Raw genomic sequence first — 20,838 nt, 5'->3', positions numbered from 1 at the left:
CTAGTCCACGGTCTTTCCTGCCACATCCCCATTCCTGAGGTGGGAAGATGCAGGCTCATAGCTGTGAGATACCTTAGCCTTCCCTGCCCCTTCCCAGCCCCAAGGTGGGCCAGCTGGCAGGTGGCGACCCTGAGCATGTTTTGGAAGCACAGAATCACCGTGAGGCCATGAGGTTAATGAACAGCCGCAACATTGCCCGTGTCACCCCAGACCCAGCACCCCCCCTCACCAAAACAAAGCGAATCATCACCCGAAGCACCCTCCCCCTTGATTGGCGTGCCGCCCTGGGCTGGCAGTAGGGAGAACAGGGACTGTACCGTCCGGCGTCGCCTGCTGGTGGGGTTTTTTACATTTGACGTAATCGTGGTCAATCGGAGTAGCTGTGTAAGGTGGGGATGTCAGACCTGGGCCAGAGGAGGAGGGGAGGGAGGCTCCGGGGCCCGGCAGTGTCCCAGCTGAAGAGTGGGAGTCCTCATCCACCAGGCAGGCCTTCTCTCTGTGGGAAGATGGTTGGGGTACAGGTCAGAATCTCCACATCCCACTGGAATGGGACGTGTGCTGGTCTGAGACAATCCTTCCTGACTGCTGAACCCCACACCATCTTCACGGGCCTCCTCTGCCCTTCCTAGGGCCCACTGCTCCCACACACCTCAGGTGACCTGCTCCTCTGGCTGGTGTCTCTTCAGCTGCTGAAGAAACTGCCCCCATGGCATCCCCTTGGGCTCCAGCCCCGAAAGGCCACCGCCCAGCCATCTCAGGCCCCAGGGAGACTACAGGGGAGCTGACAAGCCCTGCCTCGGAAGCACCCACCCCACACCCTTCCACACCAAGTCAGCACCCTCCCATGTGATGCCTGAGGCTTGGTAGATTTAATTCTCGGTAAGATGCAGACAGAGAAAACATCTGGATTTACTGCAAGCTCTCATGTGTACGAGGATATCTACTGTTGAACAAAAAAGTCAGAAACACCTGAAATGTTCCATCGAAATAGCTATAGAAAACATGATACACCCATGCTATGGAATAACATGTAGCAGAGACTATGGGTAGCCACTAGAAAGAACGGAGTGAATGGGGTACCATCTCTATGGTTTTGGTCCCAGTCCCTTTCTCAGGGGAATGTAAACTCGAGAATAACACCTTCAGTAGTTTGTTTTTATAAAATAAAAGAAACCCTACAATTGTACATGTAAATGTAAGTGTACATAAATGCACAGCTAATTGTTTGAGAAAATACATGAATAATGGTTAATTCTGGGGAGGAAAGGGGATTTGTCAAATTTTAGCCTATATGTTCATATATTGCCAAAATTTTCCATAACTAGAATATATCCATGTATTATTTGTATAATTAAAAAATTTTTTTAAAAGAGTTATGATCAATAAAAGAGAACATCATTGTACCTTGGGGGCCCTTTGCGACTAAAAAATGCACATCTATAATTTCTAGGGCACACTGTATCCACCTGGGTGACCTGTCACATGCATGCCCATCTCTCCTATAAGACAATAGGCCTCAAGGTCAGAGCCTGGGCACAGGTCTCTCTGGCACTTGGCTGAGCCCTGCACAGTGCCCAGCCAGGCAGGGAGGGGCACAGAGATGAGGCAAGCTGAGCTGAAGCTCCGAGATGTGGACACCAGGGTAAAAGAAGTCTGGGCCACAATCAAGGGAAGGCCCAAGGGCCCTCTCCACCCAGTGAGGGGACCATACCAGGGCCCTAGCATCCTCATGCTCTCTGGAACTACAGGAAGAGTCCATGCCTCTGATGCCCTTTCCTGTTTCTTGGGAGAACAGGCAGCAGACAGGTCCTCACAAGGCCCCCACTCTTGGTATACGTCCTGGAAAAGGACCCAGGAGTAAGAGTCTGCAACATGAAAACTGCTTTCCTACAGTGTTCTGCATAGGACAGAGCTGTGCCCCAGTGGCGATGGGGAGGAGCTGGCTTCTCCTTAGGGCCTGCCCCTGAGGATGGGGTGGCCCCGGGCATGGCCCCAGCGTGAGGTGACATGGGATTGCACACTCAGCCTCTCCTTCTCAGATTCAACAGAAATACCTTAGTCCAGCAACCAGGAGTCTCCAGATGAGTTCCAGAGACTCAGTGAGCTCCGGTTTACTCAGCAGTAACCCCCCGAATGCCACCTTGCTGTAAATGAGCCATCAGGGTACACATGGGATAAGCTGCTAGGTGAAGAGGTGCTACTCACTTCTCTGAAGCTTTGGGTGTGTTCTTCTCCTCGCCCCTGGCAAAGGGTCCTTCTGCAGCCTCCTTCATGAAGTTGACCAGGACCTCTGCACTGACCCCAGAGTCGGGCTTCCCCAGGAGCTTCAAGATGGAAGCGTGGAGCCGGAAGTACACCTAGGAGAATCATACTTGGGTGTGAGCAGCCTTCCTAGTTGCTTAGGTCCGTTCCACAGGCCAATCAGCCACACTGGAAAAGGGCCACTGACCAAGGAGACAGGCCACCACACACTGCCTTTTTTCATTCGCTTTTAAACCAGCCAACCCATAACTCATTCAAAGCAAGCTCTGACAGTTAAAATGGACACAAACTCTCAGTATTCTAGCTTAAATGTTTAGCCAGTGATGCAGGCAAGTGGTGGTAAGATAATGAGAATAACAACCCTCACCTCTGCTCAGTGGGCATCTCCTCCCACCACAGCCCCTGCCACCCACTGTGTGCCCCTCTCCTGGCGCCCATACAAAGTGAGCCTCCACACCTGTCTCCCACCACACTCCGGGCTCCTGAGTGACAACAGTTGATTTCTGAGGCGCAGAACAGTTGATTTCTGTCTGTGTGCCTGCACCTGGGCAAGCTGGGTGCTGTAGGCCTAGAGAAGCTTGCCCAGGAGGTACAGGGTGAGGGGAAGAAGGCACGCCCCATCATTCAGGGCCCTGTGCTTTTCTTCACTTCCTTAAGTTCTCACCACAACCCTCCACTTACAAATGTCTGAGGTAAGATGCCCAAATCCCCACAACCAGGAAAGGCCAGGGCCATGTTAAACTCTGGTCCGCCCTGCCCTCTACTGCTCCCAAGTAAATGCCACATCAGACACAGACACCTCTACAGGTCACTTGGCCTGACTTTCGCATCCACCTGTGGGTGCAGTGTGAGCTCCCACCTGTGGCACAGACTCCCACAGGTGGCACAAGGAGTGTTACGAAGGCTGGGAAACCCTGTGGCTGCAGGCCCTGATTAACCAGCCTCTCTCACACAGAGGTGGTTCTCAAGAGAGGCTGCCAAGGACCATGCAGGTAAGATTGCCAGGGGGTATGGCCCAGGCAGCATTCTCAAGAGGGCATCCTGGACAGAGGGGCCCACACCCAGAACCCCTCCACCGCTAGCCCGCCTGTGGCCCCAAGTAATTAACCCGAGCAACTCCATTTTTAGGCACAGAAAACCTCTGGGCACACACACATGCCCAGGTGGCCCTGCCGGAAGAGCACAAAGTATTCAATTGGCAAAGTTTAACCAAGTGGCAGGTCGAGTATTTTGAATCCGGGTTCAACAGCAGAGGTGAGTTTTCACCAGGGCAGGGTTAAAGTCTTAAGAGAAATGTCACTTTTAAAGTAAGATATCCACAGGTTGCAGCTGAATGCCTGTTCTCCTGAGATCCGGCATGGTGTTCTGGGTCTCAATTCCTTACCTGTTAAGTCCCTGGACCCCACAGGCACACCATCCTGCCTGCTCATTGGTTCTATCAGGCAGCAGCAGAAGCCAAAAGTCAAAGAAACACCGTGGAAGAAAAACACAGTTGTCGTTTTCCTGAGGGCTGGGCTACCTCCCGCACACGGGTTGGGTGCTGCACGAGGGCCCTGGGTGCAGGGGATCTGGCCCCAACCACCCTTCTCTTCTGCTGCTGAATAACTTAGGGCAAGTCACACTAGTCTTCTAGGTCTCAGCCTTCTCTGCCTGAGTGGAAAGCATGAAAGAGCTGTAGTGGGAAGGACGTGGGGCTTGGGGCTGGGAATGACGGCAACCAGGAAGCTGCTGAAGACGTGCTCAGTACGAAAGTGAACTACACTTTATCATGAACCCTATGAAGATGGTCCCAGCAGGCATCATTTTTCAAAGGCAAATTTTTAAAAATGAGACTTTTCTGCTTGTTCACACAAGCAAATATTGGAAAGAGAATACTAACATGGTTGAGAGAAAACAGACATGCTAATTGATCAGTATAACCTTTCAGGGCCACAGGACACTGTGGATGCAACACTAAATGACCCTTGAAAATCCCCCGTAAGTGGTCCCTGATATGCATGCAAGAGCAGGCCCTGCCTGTACCCTGTTGAGGAAGAAGTGGAAGAGAAGTGCACCCTGCATTGGGCTCTACACTGACAGTGCGGGGCCTGCTTGGGATTCTCTCTCTCCCCCTCTCTCGCTCTGCCCTTCCCCTATGCACTCTCACTCTCCTGCTCTCTCTCTCTCTCTCAAAATAAATAAATAAACTTAAAAAAAAATGCCAGTTGCAAAATGGTATGAAAATGTTACTACGTATCTATATGTCAATAGGGGAAAAATCTAGAAAGATAAATACATGCCCAGACTGTTAATAGGGATTATTGGGTTAAGAGGATAGGATCACTGGGGACTTTAGCTTTTTATTTTAAACACTCCTGAATGTTTGACAGGCACCTGGGTGGCTCGGTTGGTTGAGTGTCCAACTTCGGCTAAGGTCATAATCTCATGATCATGGTTCATGAGCTTGAGCCCTATGTTGGGCTTTGTGTTGATGGCGTGGAACCTGCTTTGGATTTTCTGTCTCTCTCTCTCTCTCTCTCTCTCTCTCTCTCTGCCCCTCCCCAGCTCTCTCTCTCTCTCTCTCTAAAAAAATAAATATTAAAAAAATTTTTTTTAATTTAAACACTTCCAAACATTTGATTCTTATATATATTTTAACCATGAATGTGTGTTAATTTTATAATCAGAAAAAAAGTATATAAAGGCAGACAAGGCATAATAAACAAGCAGATTCTACCCCAAACTCCAAGAGGCTTGCTGGGCACATGGGACTGGCAGGCACTGGGCACGCAGCCTCAGAAAGGGCAAAGCTAAAGTGCTCTGGAAGCAGCAAGTCCTGGGCCAGGCCAAGTATATCTGGATCCTCACCCATGTGCTTAGTTTCCTCCCTACAAAATGTGCTGGCTGCAGCCTCCCAGCCTGCCTCACAGGACTGCCCTGAGCATCGGGGAGAGTGTGGAGTTGTGTGTTCCAGATATCGTAAAAGCAAATCTGAGCTGTAAACAACTGCTCTTCTCTTGAGGAGCAGCGCAAGACCCAAGTCTGGGGTCAAGAAAACAGGCTACTCCCTTGGCCCTGTCCTGCCAAGCTGGGTGCTCTGGGCATACCCTATGGCCTCGCCAGGGACAAGGGCACCTAGCCTTCTCCTGCCACCCTGCAGTGTGGATGCCCTGGGCACTGGGAGATGCTGTGCTGTACTGATGTCATCACTGAGTCAGGTTCTTGGAACCTACATGTGCTAAGGAAGAAAGATGATTTTCTTCTGGGAGATACAAATAAGACACTCCTCTCCCAGAAAGGATAGTAAGCACTCCTTAAAAGAGAGAGGAGGGGCGCCTGGGTGGCGCAGTCGGTTAAGCGTCCGACTTCAGCCAGGTCACGATCTCGCGGTCCGTGAGTTCGAGCCCCGCGTCGGGCTCTGGGCTGATGGCTCAGAGCCTGGAGCCTGTTTCCGATTCTGTGTCTCCCTCTCTCTCTGACCCTCCCCCGTTCATGCTCTGTCTCTCTCTGTCCCCCAAAAAATAAATAAACGTTGAAAAAAAAAATTTAAAAAAAAAAAAAAAAAGAGAGAGAGGAAAGGCCGCTTTAATTTAATTGCACACAAAGCTGCTGAACACAGAGAAGTTTCCAGCGGGTTGCATGGGAGTCACGGGGACCTCATGCCCCATCCCCAGGGAGACAGAGAGACTGGCCCACCCCTACCCTGCTTCCCTGCCCTCGGCCAGCACAGTGTCACCTCCAGGGCCTCCATGGCCAACTCAGGTGGGTTGTGGTAGTGGATCTTCTTGGGGTAGCGGGCAGCCTCTTCGTGCAAGTAGTGGCCAGCCTGTCTGTAGTGCAGCAGGTAAACAGCGGGAGGCTGCTGCTGCTTCTCAGCGACCTTGCCCAGCATGTAGTGGATGAGCCACTCTTCCTCATCACCGTCGCCCTCACAGCGGGCCGCCGACGTGAAACAGTGCCTGGCTGTCTCCAGCATGCTGTCGCGCCGGCCCTCCATCTGGAATGAGACCACGAGACGAGGCTGGGCTTAGCCCACGGTCTGAACCTGCACAAGATCATGCCTTATCCCATAGGGAAGCCCTGCTGCCTTCCTTGCGAAATTTATCATCCTGTCAACGACCCTGAGACACAGAAGTGTTATCACCATTTCATAGCTGAGGACAGTGTGGAGAGGCCTAGGGACGCCCCCTGCCCCCCACACCAAAGTACACATCAAGTAAGGCATAGAGCTGGACTGAAACCAGGTCACCTCATGTCAACTCCAGTGTCCTTTCTTTTATTTCCCCCCAGCCCACCCTGAAGGACACAGTTTAGGAGATTATGAAGTACCTACTGACCCCCTTCTCAAGGTCCCAACTACAACCCTCACTGTGGTTGCAGTGAGGGCCTGTGCCTGGGAAGGGGAGACAGCATCAGGCTGGGGCTGCCAGGAAAGCCAGGCCAACAGCGGCCGAGAACACCGAGAGCCAGTGCCAATGTTCTGAGATGAGCCCCCTCACCTACACGCGGTGAACACTTTTCTCACCTGCTCACTAGGGTGGGCAAGCAGAGCTAGACACGATGTACACCCCCAACACCTAGCAACACAGCACTGAAGAGGATGTGCACCCCTGGGGTACCATGGGACTTCCCACCCTGTCCTCTGCACCCTTCCGGAAGGACCTTACAAAAGGGTAGATTCCTAAGCCCCACCCAAGACCCACTGCCTTGGAGCTGTGCCTCCAGCCACCCTCTCACACACCAAAAGGTGGAAACAGCTAGGACAGAAGATCAACCTCTAAGATGCTTTCCAATTTTTTCTAGTCCCTGTATTAGGGCTATGGGCCAGCACCTAGGTGTCACTGACGTGAGATGTCAGCCATCAAGTATGTGCATCCCTTCATCCCAGAACTCCTGGGCTAGGAGCTGGAAGAAACCCTGACTGTGTGGGGCCACAGGGGCAGCTGTTCCCAGCACCGCAGCTCTCTGGGCCCTCATCTCCATGGCTCTCGCTCAGAGGCAGGGAGGCTGCGACCTCTTCTAGTCTCATCTCGGGGACCAGAGGAAGGGAGAGGCTGCAGGCACCAGGCTCTGCCTGCAGCCTGTGAGAGCAGTACCCATGTCCCACTGCAGCAATAGCCCTGGGGCCAATACAAAGCAGCCTGGTGCTACCCCAGTGCTCTGCAAAACACTTCCTGGGAAAGAAAATTACCACCTAGGGATGCCTGGGTGCCTCAGTTGGTTAAGTGTTCAACTCTTGGTTTTGGCTCAGGTCATGATCTCACAGTTCATGAGCTTGAGCCCCATATAAGGCTTTGTGTTGACAGCGTGGAGCCTGCTTGGGACTCTTTTCTCCTCCTCTCTCTCTCTCTCTGCCCTTCCCCAGCTTGCTCTGTCTCTCTCAAAATAAATAAATAAGCTTAAAAAAAAAAAAAAAAGAAAAGAAAGAAAATTACCACGTAAGAATCATGAGACCATCAACGGGGGGGCACCTGGGGGGCTCAGTCAGTTGAGCATCTGACTCTTGACTTCGGCTCAGGCCATGATCCCAGGTCATGAGATCAAGCCCCGCATAGGGCTCCACACTGAGCATGGAGTCTGCTTAAGATTCTCTCTCTCTCTCTCTCCCTCCCTCCCTCCCTCCCTCCCTCCCTCTGCCCCTCTCCCATGCTAGCACCCTTTCTCTCTAAAAATAAATAAATAAAATGAAAAAGAAAAGAGACCATCAATGAGTGAGTTATGATAGAAAGAACCACAGTGTAGGACCAGAACACAGCACAAGCCAAGTGGCTCCATCATACCCCTCCAAAATTAGATTCTGTAGCAGATCTAAGTATAAGGCAAACACTTCAGTGGAGTCTTGTTATGACTGCTCTGTAACTACGTGGCCTTAACCAAGTCACTAGCCTTCTGCCCACCCAGCTCTGCCACTGAAGGTCATACAGCCACCTACTGAGACAGGAAGGGCAACTGTGAAGAGCCCCATCTAAACTGACACCTAGCACCACATAGATCCCCACCAAGAGGCCAACACCCTCCCTGCCCCACATAAAGCACATGCTACCAGAGTTCCTGTCTTTTGTAGCTGTGCCAGTCAGAACACTTCAGACAGAACAGGAGGGATGGCCACTGAGGATCCAGCATGTTCCAGAGCTCTGCCAGACACCCTCACACCTCCTCTCCATCCAAGAGCGAGACGTGCACCCTCTGCTGTGGCACCTCATTCACCCCATGGCCAGGGTCCCTGGCCCAGGGCCAGCCCATAAGAGGGACTAAGGAGATATCAGTTCATACAATACTGCCATACACGAAGAATGGTCAGCCCAATTACAACCAAAACCACAGCAGAAACATCAAGTTCCTCCCTCAGGACACACAGAAGGTTCTGGTTCCAAAGCCACTGCCCTTGCCTGAGAATGGACAATAAGGGAAAGCATTGGTTTTCCTAAAACAGACACCTTTGGCAAGTTTGCAGGCAGAAGCTGAAGAACACAGCAGCTGATATAGCTATTAACACGTGCCCTACGGCTCATCTGATCAGACACAAGAAACACAAACACAGCTCTAGCAACCAAGGAAGGGGCTGTGTCCCCATGACATACTTCATAGTAGGAAACTGCCTTGCCAGCGATGGAAAAAAAACAGGAGGCATAGGGCAGCACTGCGAGGCAGTGTTCACGCTGGACAACAATGCAAAACCTCCTTCCTTCCCTGTCTGCTGAGACACCTGCATGCCTAGTGGATTTCCATCTCTCCTGCCACCACCTTACATTCTGGGAAGATGGCCTGGCAGCCCAGTTTCAGGCCCTGCGATACCTGGGCCAATGGCTTCGACTGGATCCGAATGGAGTTCAACCACAGAGGCTGTGAGCTATGCAGGAGAAAGAACAAGCAAAGGGAAGAGGTGTGCAGGGAGTCAACCTGTGTCTCCTGTCTGTCGCCCACTCTCTGCCCTTCCTGCCCCTTCCTAGGGGAGCCACAAGTTCCCTCCTCTAGGGGAGTTCTACAAATGAAACCCTCAAGTGCCAATGGCAGAAAAGGAATTCTGACTTCTCCTCATATTTACTTCCTGGAAAACCTCTATTCTGCTAAATCCCACTGGGCATCACTGATGGAGGATTAGAGACAGAATCCCAAGGTCCGTGCTCCACCCACCCCAGTGAGTCCCAGTAGAGGATAATAGTCGGTGCTCCTCGTACTGCCAGGATCCATTTCCCAGCCTGCTCAGCCCTGCGGCCACTGCAGTAATAACAGAAGGGAGGGAGGGGCCCTTGTGCAGGGCAGTCACCAAGAAATAGGGCTGCATGGCATGGGAAGAGCTCAACATGGTGCTGAGTGAAAAGGAAGCTCGATGCCATACACAGCATGACAGCATTTAGGCTAGAGGAAAGAACAGATAAATCATGGCATTCTTTCTAGGAGTACATGTATACATAAATAACCGTATCTTTTTTTTTTTTTTTTAAGTCTGGAAAGATAAACTGTAGGTTGCTCTGAAGCAGGAGTGAAATGAGGGGGTGGGACAAAAAGGTTTTAGCTTTGTCTTTACTGTTGCCAATTGTTTTAAAGAAGGTGTTTCTTCGTATAATTGAAGAGGGGTTTCTATAAGTGTTAAACAAGGGTCATGCTGCTCTTCTCTCCCCCGTTTTCTTCCAGGGTTTGGCCCAGTCACAGAACCCGACACCTGTCTCTGGTCAGCTGGTTAGCAGGGTCCCTCATGGCCACGCTGCCCTTCCCTCCACCTGTGTCCTCTGCCACTGGTGCCAGGCCTATCCCCTGGATGCTGCATGTAAACCACCCAGGGACCCTGTTAAAGTGCAGCTTTTGACTATGAGTCCCTGATGCAGCCTTTTAACAGCTCCCCACCCCCTCCAACCCCCCCGAAAGAGGTTCTGATGCCCAGTCAGGTGTGGAAGCTACTGTCCTTGCTGACCTACTTGAGCAGAGAAAGAGAGGGAAAAACCTTAGGGCCAAGGTGCCCAGAGTCTGGAACCCTGAGACAACTGTCCTGGGCTCAGGGGGCAGTGACACCCAGAGCTCATGGGAAGAAGGTGAGGTCACTGGCATTCCTAAACAGTAGCCCCAGATGGTGCTTCCAGCTTACCCTTGTCAAGTGTGGGTGCTGTGCAGAGACTGGGAAATGTGTGGAAACAGAAGGGTAGCCTTTTTAAGGCTTTCCCAAAGTGTATCGCACAGCACACCGATGTCCAGCAGGACTTTGTGTGAGAAATCCGAGGCCCCCATGGCTGTCGACACAGGGTGACAACAGTCATCACAGCAGGGGAACATTCAGATGAGCCTGTGCTCTTATAGCACATCCACCCAGCATTTTCACTAAGGTCCATCCCTGCCAGCTCACTTCATTAGTTTTGTAGTCTGTCTCTTGCTGATTTTCACATCAAGTCTGATGGTATAATGCACACCTATTGCAAAGTTAAACTGCAAATTTTGCAAAAGAGGTGGGACTTTGCAAAAGATGCGGGATTTCATGAAGCTGATGAAAGTAATGTGGGCAAAGCCTTTGCACATGAGCACCAGGCACAATTAACATGGATGACAACTGCCCAAAGGGAGGACTGCTGGTCAAGGAAGAGACCGCAACACACACTTCTAAGGCACAAAGATGTCAGAGAATCCTGGGAGAGGGAAATAGCTCTCAAGTATTTCTGCAAAAGTAGCTGTCGAAATTTAGGCTGCCAAGGTGAAGGAGCGTCATAGCGTGCTATCATAAACTATTAGAAAATTAAGCTCCCCTCAAACCAACCAAACTCAATCATTCTTGGTTTGTTTGAAGAATTAATACATCCTTGTGATCACCAAAGCCCTAGTAACATAAGACTTAGGAGTTATTTTCATTATTATTTAATTACTAAGATAAAGTCCCAATCACACCTTTACCAGGGTAACTGAGCCCCACCATAAGTGGATTCACATTGTGACCCTTTGCTAGTGCTGACAGCAGCCCCTCCCCTTCTTCTCTGTGCTGTTGGGTAGGGATGTCACCCACATACAAAAGGGGTGACATTTATGTCATTATTACATTCTCATTTATGCTTTTTAAGTTTACTTATTTATTTTGAGAGAGAGAGGGAGAGAGAGAATAACCAGGGGAGGGACAGAGAGAGAGGGGGACAGAGGATCCGAAGCAGGCTCTGAGCTGACAGCAGACAGCCCAATGCAGGGCTTGAACTCACAAACTATGAGATCATGACCTGAGCTGAAGTCGGATGCTCAACCAATTGAGCCACCCAGGCACCCTTCATTTATGCTTTTCCATACCAATTGAATTTTTAACACCAAGGACACCTCACTTTCATATAAAATCAGTAAAAGCAACAAAGAGCTGTTACCTCTTTGCAGTACAAGGCTAGGACTTCCCCTACTTAGCACAATGCTAGGAGGCCAGGGTCACTGTGAGGCCAAGCATTCTGGGAGCCTGCCGCTGAAGAGTGGCAGGTGTCGGAATGGGGGGCTGGGTATGACAACAGAGGTCCACTCTCGAGGACACAGGGGCTATCAGAGGACAGCAGTGGCACAGCTGTAGCTGAAAGCCTCAGTTGAAAACCTTCTCTCACTGGGTTCCCTCAACAACCCAATGGCAGCAGGAAGAAGGTCATCATCTCATTTGGGTTTTGACCACATTTGATCACTAGAAGAAACAGGCCCCTTCCGCACTCTGCTCTCCTAGGAAACCCTTCTGGATTGTCATCTTACTGCCACACCAGCCTCAAAAATGTCACGTGGCTCCTTCATTTCCAACTCAAGGAGCCAAGGCCCACAGGCCAGACACCCAGCAACCTGCACTAGGGGCGTCCCCTACCAAGATGGACTTCAAAATTCCCAAGAAGTTCCTTTGAAGGGAACAAGGAAGGGGCGCGTTGGTAGCTCAGTCAGTTAAGGTCTGACTTGAACTCAGCTCAGGTCTTGATCTCAGGGCCCCACACGGGGCTCCACACTGGGCATGAAGCCTACTTAAAGAATAAATAAAATGAAGTAAAATAAAACATGAAGGGAACCGGAAATAGCTACTTCTGGTGGCCAACACCCCTTCCCTGCCTCTCAACTGCTGGAAAACTGATGGCTGACCAGCCAGATCATAAGAACCTGGCCTTGAATTCACCAATGCCAGACTGGGTGTCTAAAGACCAGGGACTAAGCTGTCACTGACCACAGTATGGCTTCAGTTTCACGAGAAGGATCATCCATGAGCTCCCAGCATGGTTGTGAGGACAAGTGCAAAAAACAGATAGGACAGAACTTGGCCACCTGAAGGCACTTGGGTGGGATGGCAGCCCTTCTGCAGAGCCCCTCCTCACCTGCTGTACGAGCTCAGGGGGCAGCTCAGCTCTCCACTGCTTCAGCTGGCGCGAGGCAAAGGAGTGCAAGGCATAGGACATGGTGCCATACTCGATCCACAGGGACAGGTTGGAGCTGTCGATCTCCAGGGCCCGCCGGAAACAGTTCAGGACAGGTGTGGCGTGCTTCCAGATGGGACCATCACTCTTCAGCTCATTGGAGTTCAGTTTGTCCTGAATGCGACTGGCCCGGGCCAGGGCCATGCCTGCCCAGGAATCAAACCTGCAGTCATGACAAAAGCACCAGTAAACACACAGCTTCCCTTACAGCACTGCAGACATGGTAGCCTGGGCAAGGCACCCAGGCCCCAGGGGAGTGGTCCCAGGCCATGACCCAGAGCCCAGCTCCACCACTCATGGACTTCATGTTTCTAAGCTATGAAATATGGCTAAGAAAACCCATATCAAGAAAGCTGAGCTGCTGGGACACCACAAGACATGTATTTTAGGTCATTCAGCATCCCGCAGGTACTCAGTAAGTGCTCTAAGAGAATCCCCATGGACTCGAGCCCAAATTATGCTAACACGGTGAGCTCTTGGACTCTGCTCCCCTTTGCTTCCCTGCAAAGGTTACCCAAAGAATGTCTCTGATGGAAAGGAAAAGGGGTGCTTTACAAGGCATGGCCCCTCCAAGGTGACAGGGAGGCTCTCATCCAGCTGCCATCTCACCTAACCCCGCACTGGTAGCACCTGCCATCAACACACTCACTGACCAAAAGCACGGGGCAGCCAAGACCCTGAAAACACTGCCATGTAGTTGCTACATTGTTCTTCCTCTGGGACCTTGACCACATCCTGCCCTGTCCACCTCAGTTCCCAGAAGCAATATGGAGAGCAAGGGGACCACAGGATGGCTGAGAGCCTACAGTTCTGAGATCACCTGAAAGAAAGTGGTGGGGAAAATGTAAAAGGCTGTGATGATGACGAAGGCCAAGACAACTTCTGGGCACTTGGGAGAGTGGAATTTCCTGAGTGCAAGTAGAGACAACAGAATAGACAGCAATCACATAACAGATGCTACCTTCCACATGCTGACAATTCTTGACCTACAGCTGTACTAACTTTAAAACTGGCCAACTAGCTTTCTGGACTATTTTTGACAGTCCTCCAGGTGTGGTAAGGGCAGAGCAGACTTGTGAAGCTCATACGTGCTTCTGCCGTACTCCAGGCACCCAAAGATGAAAAAGTATGAGCAAAGGAGCAGTAAAGAGGCCTGAAGGCTTAAGTGACGATGGGGGATAGCAAAAATGAAGGCTTCAGCCCCTGTGTGGAGGCCCTGAGTGTACCCTTTCCTCCTCAGGGCCTGGGATCCGGGGCTCTGCTCAGGTCACCCTGGGGGCGGAAGCATAGGGGTAGGTGTCAAGCTCCCCTCCAGATGGTGGGGAACCCTGTCAGGGACTTACCACCAGGGCCAGCTCCTTCCACACTAAGGGTTTCCCCTCTTAATTCCTCCCAGAATGCCTTCGGCAACCCCCTTTGCCCTTGCCTTGAGGGAAGGGACCAAATCACGGTGTGTGCCCATATACCTGCATGAGTACCAAAATGGAAACCACTAACCACAAATAAAAGTGACCAAGAACACAGACACCTCATCACAAAAATAAAAAATACTTCTGTGTGTCACCGAAAACCAAGTCCTGACACGGGTTCTTGATTCTAGCAGAGCAGCACACAACCCATACTCGGGGAGTGCTGACCCACAAGGACAGCAGGGAACCCAAGGGCCAGCGATGCCACGAACTCAGGAGGAAGAAGCATCCAGAGCCTATGCGCTGGGCTGGTACTCACGTAGGGCAGGCCTGCTCCCAGCACTGGGCTCAGAGTTGTTTGGCAGAGGGATGAGCTGTATTGGGACCTATTCCCATCTTGCCCCAGAGAATGCCACTCTATGAAACCCCTGGCCAAGGTGGCCCAATCCCAGCTGAGCAAGAGCAGATGGAACGGTGGATGGGTCAAGAAAAGCTGTCGCCAGCATTCTCGTAGACTTGCTCTTCCTGCAGGGACCACCAACAAACACTGTGGCCGGGACACACCACCACACACCCAGCTGTCTGCCATGGGCTTCACCTGTGTCTAGCAGGCTCTGAAAATGTAAAGAAAAGGCCAGCATCCAAACTTCCATCTTAGCCAGCACAGAAGATGAGACTGAGCCCAAGTCTTCCCTGACACCTGCTCGTGAGGGCCAGAATGAAGGAGGGTCAGGACTAGGCCACCAAGTTCCTCCTGGCCCTGGGGCCAGTCCTCACAGGGCACCCCACCTCTACGGCACGGCTGCCAGCAGGCCAAGCCTGACAGATTGACACCCTCTGAACCGGTGCATGTACAAGTTGGAAGGAGACCCAAATGAGCTGTCACGAACCTTGTCTTGTAACCCAAAGGGCTGCTGGGTGAGAGGTGTCACGCCAGGCTCTCACCTCTCCACAGGCAGGCTGGTCTTATCACCCTCACTTTTCAGACATGGAGGCAGCAGTGCAAAGGAGGTGACTCCTCACTGCCTAGAGCAGGAGCACTCAGCCAGCCTGAGCATGGATCTCCCCTACCAAACTGGTCCACAGTGACCCCAGAGAGGACATCCAGGGCCACCAATACATGGCTCCCTGCCTGAAGGAAATCATACGCTGAGCAACAAGGGGGCTGGGAGAACCTTTCCCACAAGCTACAGAAGTTGTGTAAACTGGTTTCTCTACTCAGATCCCAGCCCCTCTCCCCCGGGCCAGGTGGGTCCTGACAAGATGGAGCTCTGCGTTTTCCCCTGAGGATGGGCAGCCTCTGCGGCCTGGCCCCTGAGTACTTTACCTACAGATACTACTCTGGACCTTCAGATACAAAGCTTATCTCGACCCAAGGCTTACCTCCTAGGTGTGGAGGCCATGAGAAAATGTTCCCTCTCAATCAAATGAATCAGACTTTATGAGCTTAGCAGAGCCCTTTCAGGATGAACAGACCAACCATTACAATTTAAGAAAAAGCCACCCGGGCTCAGGGGGAAGAAAGCATGAGCCTCACATACAATAGGCTCTCCTACTTTTACTGTCATGACAATTGCTACTGCCAACACTTGCATCAGAGCAAGGAAAGAGAACTCCTAGCTTAAGTATTTCTATTACCTTCCCCTTTCCCCAAAATAAGGAAACAACCATTAGCTAAAGACACATAGTACACATCAGCCCACTTCCCAGGGCCAGGAGCCAGGAAAGGAGGCAGCACTCAACCAGGAGGATGGAACCAGATGGGACCCCGTTGCCCTGCTGGCCTGGATCCAGATGGAAACCTCATACCTTCTCTGAGGCCAGTGCTCATCCCAGGTATCTTCTGGAAGGAAGCCTTCTCCACTGCTCCTCTTTTTATGAAGAACCTGTCTCTTGCCTTTCCTAATAACTGCAGAGTGCTAACCATACTTTCTCATTCCTTTTCCCCTAATCTCTTTGCTATGGCAGGGAAACCCCAACCTGGCCCAGGAAAGGGTTTGCTGAGCTGGGGTCACCCCAACCCTCCCTGCTTGGCCGTATGCCCAGGTCACTGACCTGTTGGGGCAGATGCAGATGTCATGCATGTAGAACTTGATAGCCTTAGACTGCTCCTTGTTTTTGAAATGGTAATCAGCCAGGAGGTAGTAGAGCTCATTCACCACTGGAGGGGAGGGGTCGGCCCCTTCTGGAAGGCAGGGCACCTGGCAGGTGAGGGAGCAGGATAAGGGGAGATGGAGTCAGGGTCTCAGATGTGACCAGTAACGCTGCAAACCCAGGACCATTCACATTAGCACAGGACAGACACTAGGCTTCTCATGGACCTGACTTCTGATACAGAGCAAGGAAAGCAGACAAGGTGCAGAAGCAGCAGTGCCGGAGGGGAAAATGATGAGACACAGCTCCACCATGCTCAGTTCCTACCTCGGCCGAGGTGCCCTCAATGTAGGCAGAGACTTTGTCCAGGTTCAGGGCCGGCCTTTCTGTGCGGGGCACAATGGTGGCGATCCTCTTCAGAAGGTTGGCCAAGTCAGCAGACACAGTGCTGGTCTTGTAGCTGTCAAATTCAGGAAGGGTCTTGGGCTTAAAATACTCAAACATAAACAGAGCGTCCTCCCATATAAGGTCCACCTTGAGAAAAGACAGAAAGCAGATCATAGTACAGTCAGGGTAAAGCAGAAAGGGAAAGGTTCTTCCATGGAAATAATGCAGACAAGGTTACAATATGTTAGAGTGTAGAAAAAGTCCCATATACTTTTAAAAATCTGCATACTCACTCTAATTCCCAAACCCAAATGTCTGAAGAGCAGAAAAATGGACTGGCATAAGCCCGGCCTTTACAAAGACAAATGTTGGAAACTGAGGGCCACACTCTGTTGAGTCCACATGGCTGAGCCAGAGGGTAGGTTCAATCACGAGTGGGCACTGTGGCCAGGCCACTGACCCTCTCTTTGAGCCTCAGCTGCCCCACTGCTTGCTCTGGACCAGGGTGGGTCTGCATTCTACATGGGACCACAGTGGGGGCCCTGCCCAAGGAGCATACATTCAGGGAATGGAATTGGTAAGAATAAATGACAGTACTGACAAGCCATGAGTACTTGAAACCCAAACAACAAAAACAAATGAAAACCTCTAAGGAATTATTCATATTATCCGACTGGAAAAGGAAATCCTTTGAAAATTGCCATGCTGCACTTTTGAATGATTGGTCCACATTTACGAAGCTAGTTTTTGCAAGGAAAACCCTTTTCCTATGATCAGACTACATCTGACCATGCTCTCATTCTCCTGGTGCAACTAACCACAAGAGGTGTGTGTCTGATGTCCTCCAGGAGTGCTCACGCCCCTGCTTCTCTGAGCCCCACTCCCCTGGGCAGGGGCGGGGACACCCTCACCTGCTGGGCTGAGTGCTCCTCCAGGTACCTGGCCTTGCTCTTCTTGCTAGGGAAGCTGTACAGGCAGTAGAAGCACTGTTCCAAGGCGGTCTCCAGCTCCTCCTTGTAGGGGTGCGTGTCTTCAGAGGTGGATGCAGCAAGTTCCTTCTGGAGAACGCGTACCTGTGGTAGGCAGGAAGAGACGCCTGAGGAGAAGGCGCCAGTTCTCCAGCTTCCCTGGCACAGTGCCAGCTTCCCTGGCACAGTGGGACCCCAGGGAGACCACCACGCTATCAAGTCTGTTAACCTGAGGAGGCCGTGTCTCTTGGGCCTGTTTCCTAAAAGGGCCTGTTACCCCCACAGGAGCCATTCTAGGCCCAGATCTGACAAGTGACCAGAAGGGCGTCTTGCCAAACTGCCTTCCTTCTAGCACATCCAGTCAGTATCTACCAGCTGCTAGGAGATATTATATGCCCTCTGGTAAGTTCTCTACCCACTTATTTGGCCATTCATTTGCTCCCCAAATATTTACCAAGCACCTCGTTATGTTAGGCACAATGTGACACAGTCTCTCCTTTTAAGAAGCTCAGATGGAGGGGCAGTAAATTAAACAGGTGGTTATAATGCAAATGGTAAATCCCATTAGGACTGAGGGAGTCTCTCTCAGACAAAACATCAATAAGGATTCCAGAGGATGTAAACAACACAGTCAACAAGTGATGCATCTATGAAGATTAGATTCAATGGCCATTGTTATGCCCAACTGTTACCAGATACACATTCTTTTCAAGCATCCATGAGCTTTTTTCCAAAACTAGACAAAAAGCACATCTCAACAAATACTAAAGACAAAATATAATACACACCACATCCTCAGAACATAAGTCAGTAAAATGAGAAATCAGTACATAAAGGTAGCAAATACCACAGGTCAAAACATGGCATGCAGCTAAAAATGTACTTGGGGAAAACTTATAACCTTCAGCACTTGTACAAAAAAGAGTGAACACTGCCACTGAGTGGCCATCTAAACACAGTGTAGTTTCAGGTTGATAAGCACATGGCTTTTCCCATAGGCTTCACACATAAACTTATATCTTATATCTTTTATCTTATATAAAAGGAAGAAGTTACTTGAAGGGCACTTTATACACCGGGTCATTCAAACAATTCACCAAATGTCTTTTCACATAAGCTTTTATATGTAAGTTTGTAAACACATCTTAATGCTAGGAAGATGTCACTGAATGACCTTATACCTGATGTTAACCCCATGGCTTTTCCCAATGCTTCTGCACTTAATTTAGAAACATTAATACCTTAATGATAACAAGATGTGAAAAAAAAAAAGAGTGAACACTGAAATAAGCTTTCACCGCAATAAGTTAGAAAAAGCACAAAGTAAATCCAAAGAAATGATACAGATGTGTGTATGTTTATTTCCCTATTTTTATATTGTGCTATACACTATATAGTTGCATGGGTTTTTAAACTTTACATATAAAATATCATGTAATACATAACCCTTTGCACGTTGCTCTTATTCATTTCACTGAGCTATATTCACATTGATACAAATAAATCTGGTTCATTCATTTGCACTGCTCTAAGCAGTTAAACTAATTAAAATGAATGAATGGACCAGACTTATTTGTATCAATGTGAATATAGCTCAGTGAACTGAAATGAATCTTATTGTACGGGGATATCAAAATTTCAAACTTTTTAGTATGGAAAATTCCAAACATATATTAAACTAGAAATGATAGTATAGTGAGCCCACATATGGAGCACTGATTAATAAGTCTGATTACTAAGCACTGATTACTAATAAGCACTGATTACTAAGTCTGTGCATAGCCAGTCCCTCACCCAACTGTCCCCAATCCACCCCACATCATTTGGAAACAAATCTTAGACATTACATCACCTTGTCTGTAAATATTTGTTACCATTTTTTTTTTTTTTACCTTTTCTAATGATAGCATTAAGGGTGTTTATCCTTTTTTGTATATGTGTTATAAACAGCATTATGGTTAACATCCACCAACATGCTATTCTTTATATGCATGTGAAAGTTTCTTTTTCTTTAGTGTGGATTCCTATAAAAGGAATTACCAGGTCACAGGGTTTGCACATTTGCAACTTTAAAAACTATATTTTCAAACTGTTTGCCAAAACAGTTGAACTAATTAATTGTATACTTTAAAAAAAATTTTTTTAATGTTTATTTTTTTGACAAAGAGAGACAAAGCATGAGCAGGGGAGGGGCAGAGAGAGAGGGAGACACAGAATCTGAAGCAGGCTCCAGGCTCTGAGACGTCAGCACAGAGCCTGATGTGGGGCCCGAACTCATGAACTGCAAGACCATGACCTGAGGCGAAGTCTGACACTGAACCAACTGAACCACCCAAGCGCCCCACTAATTTTATACTTCTGATGGCAGGATGGAAATTCCTACACAGCCCCATCAGCCCTAGGTACCACAGACAAATGTTGATGACTGTCTGAAAGGACAAAATGGTATTCCATTGCTTTTAATTCCTTTTTAATAAAGAATTTATGGTTGTTAGTGAGGTTGAGTGTCTTTTCATGTTTATTGGCCTTTAAGGTTTCCTCTCTAGTGATCTATTCATATAATTTCCTCATTTTTCTCTTGGACTTTTTTCTTTTTCTATGGATTTGTGGAGTTTTTTAAATACCCTGAATTCCAGTCTTTTGTCTGATATGTATGTTTCACCAGTTTCACACACACATGTGTGTCTGTGTGTGTGTGTGTAGTTCTATCACTATGCTATTTTATGTGGAACTTTGTGTATAGTGTTTGTTTTACAGAATTTTAAAATTTTAATGTCATATTTATTAGTCCTTTCCTTTATGGTTTATGGGGGTGAGGGAAGGACAGTGAGGAAGAGTATACTATCCTTCCTGTAACTTTTTATTTCTATTAGAAGACAGGATTGAAGCAAATACAGCAGATGGTTAATGTGTACACAATCTGGGTGGTAGTACCAGGACATAGTGTAACAGGGACAGTCTGGAAGTTAGTAAAGGCTCTATAGAAAAGGGGCCATTTGAGTTGAGTGTGGATGAATGGATAAGAATTCAGCAACCTGAATATAACATATGAAAAGAAATACTAACTCAAGAAAAGATGAGATCCAAGAGGATTTCTCCCTCAGAGAATACTTCCACTCCATCCAAGAAAAAAAAAATCCACACAAAAGATCTCCCCATGTCAGTCACAAAGCACTCCCAAGACACAATCCTTTATCTGAAGACCACTAACCTGGGGCAATGGGAAGAGCCAGCAATAAAGTATTCACCTTCGTAACGCCCACAGCTCCCAGAATGGTGAATGCTCAGCAACCATTTGTAGATCAATGAATGAATAACTTTATGTTTGTTCATTTATTTATTCAA

At 49.3% G+C, this 20,838-nt stretch overlaps 1 protein-coding gene across 7 annotated transcripts in view; it reads right to left on the bottom strand.

The window, feature by feature from the left end:
• The window catches only part of CABIN1 (calcineurin binding protein 1), a 153,591-nt gene that overhangs the window by 80,938 nt on the left and 51,815 nt on the right, over nucleotides 1-20,838 (bottom strand). For all 7 annotated transcript variants that reach the window (XM_043557875.1, XM_043557874.1, XM_043557876.1 and 4 more), the window contains 7 exons: nucleotides 17,437-17,598; nucleotides 16,466-16,672; nucleotides 16,100-16,245; nucleotides 12,537-12,798; nucleotides 5,978-6,238; nucleotides 2,206-2,357; nucleotides 318-496 (listed from right to left, as the gene is read on the bottom strand). In XM_043557875.1, the coding sequence (XP_043413810.1) occupies nucleotides 318-496; nucleotides 2,206-2,357; nucleotides 5,978-6,238; nucleotides 12,537-12,798; nucleotides 16,100-16,245; nucleotides 16,466-16,672; nucleotides 17,437-17,598 (1,369 nt within the window). The remainder of the gene's footprint in view (nucleotides 1-317; nucleotides 497-2,205; nucleotides 2,358-5,977; nucleotides 6,239-12,536; nucleotides 12,799-16,099; nucleotides 16,246-16,465; nucleotides 16,673-17,436; nucleotides 17,599-20,838) is intronic.

Source organism: Prionailurus bengalensis, chromosome D3 (assembly GCF_016509475.1).
Source record: "Prionailurus bengalensis isolate Pbe53 chromosome D3, Fcat_Pben_1.1_paternal_pri, whole genome shotgun sequence".
Taxonomy (NCBI): domain Eukaryota; kingdom Metazoa; phylum Chordata; class Mammalia; order Carnivora; family Felidae; genus Prionailurus; species Prionailurus bengalensis.
This window is presented reverse-complemented; position numbering and strand designations above follow the sequence as displayed.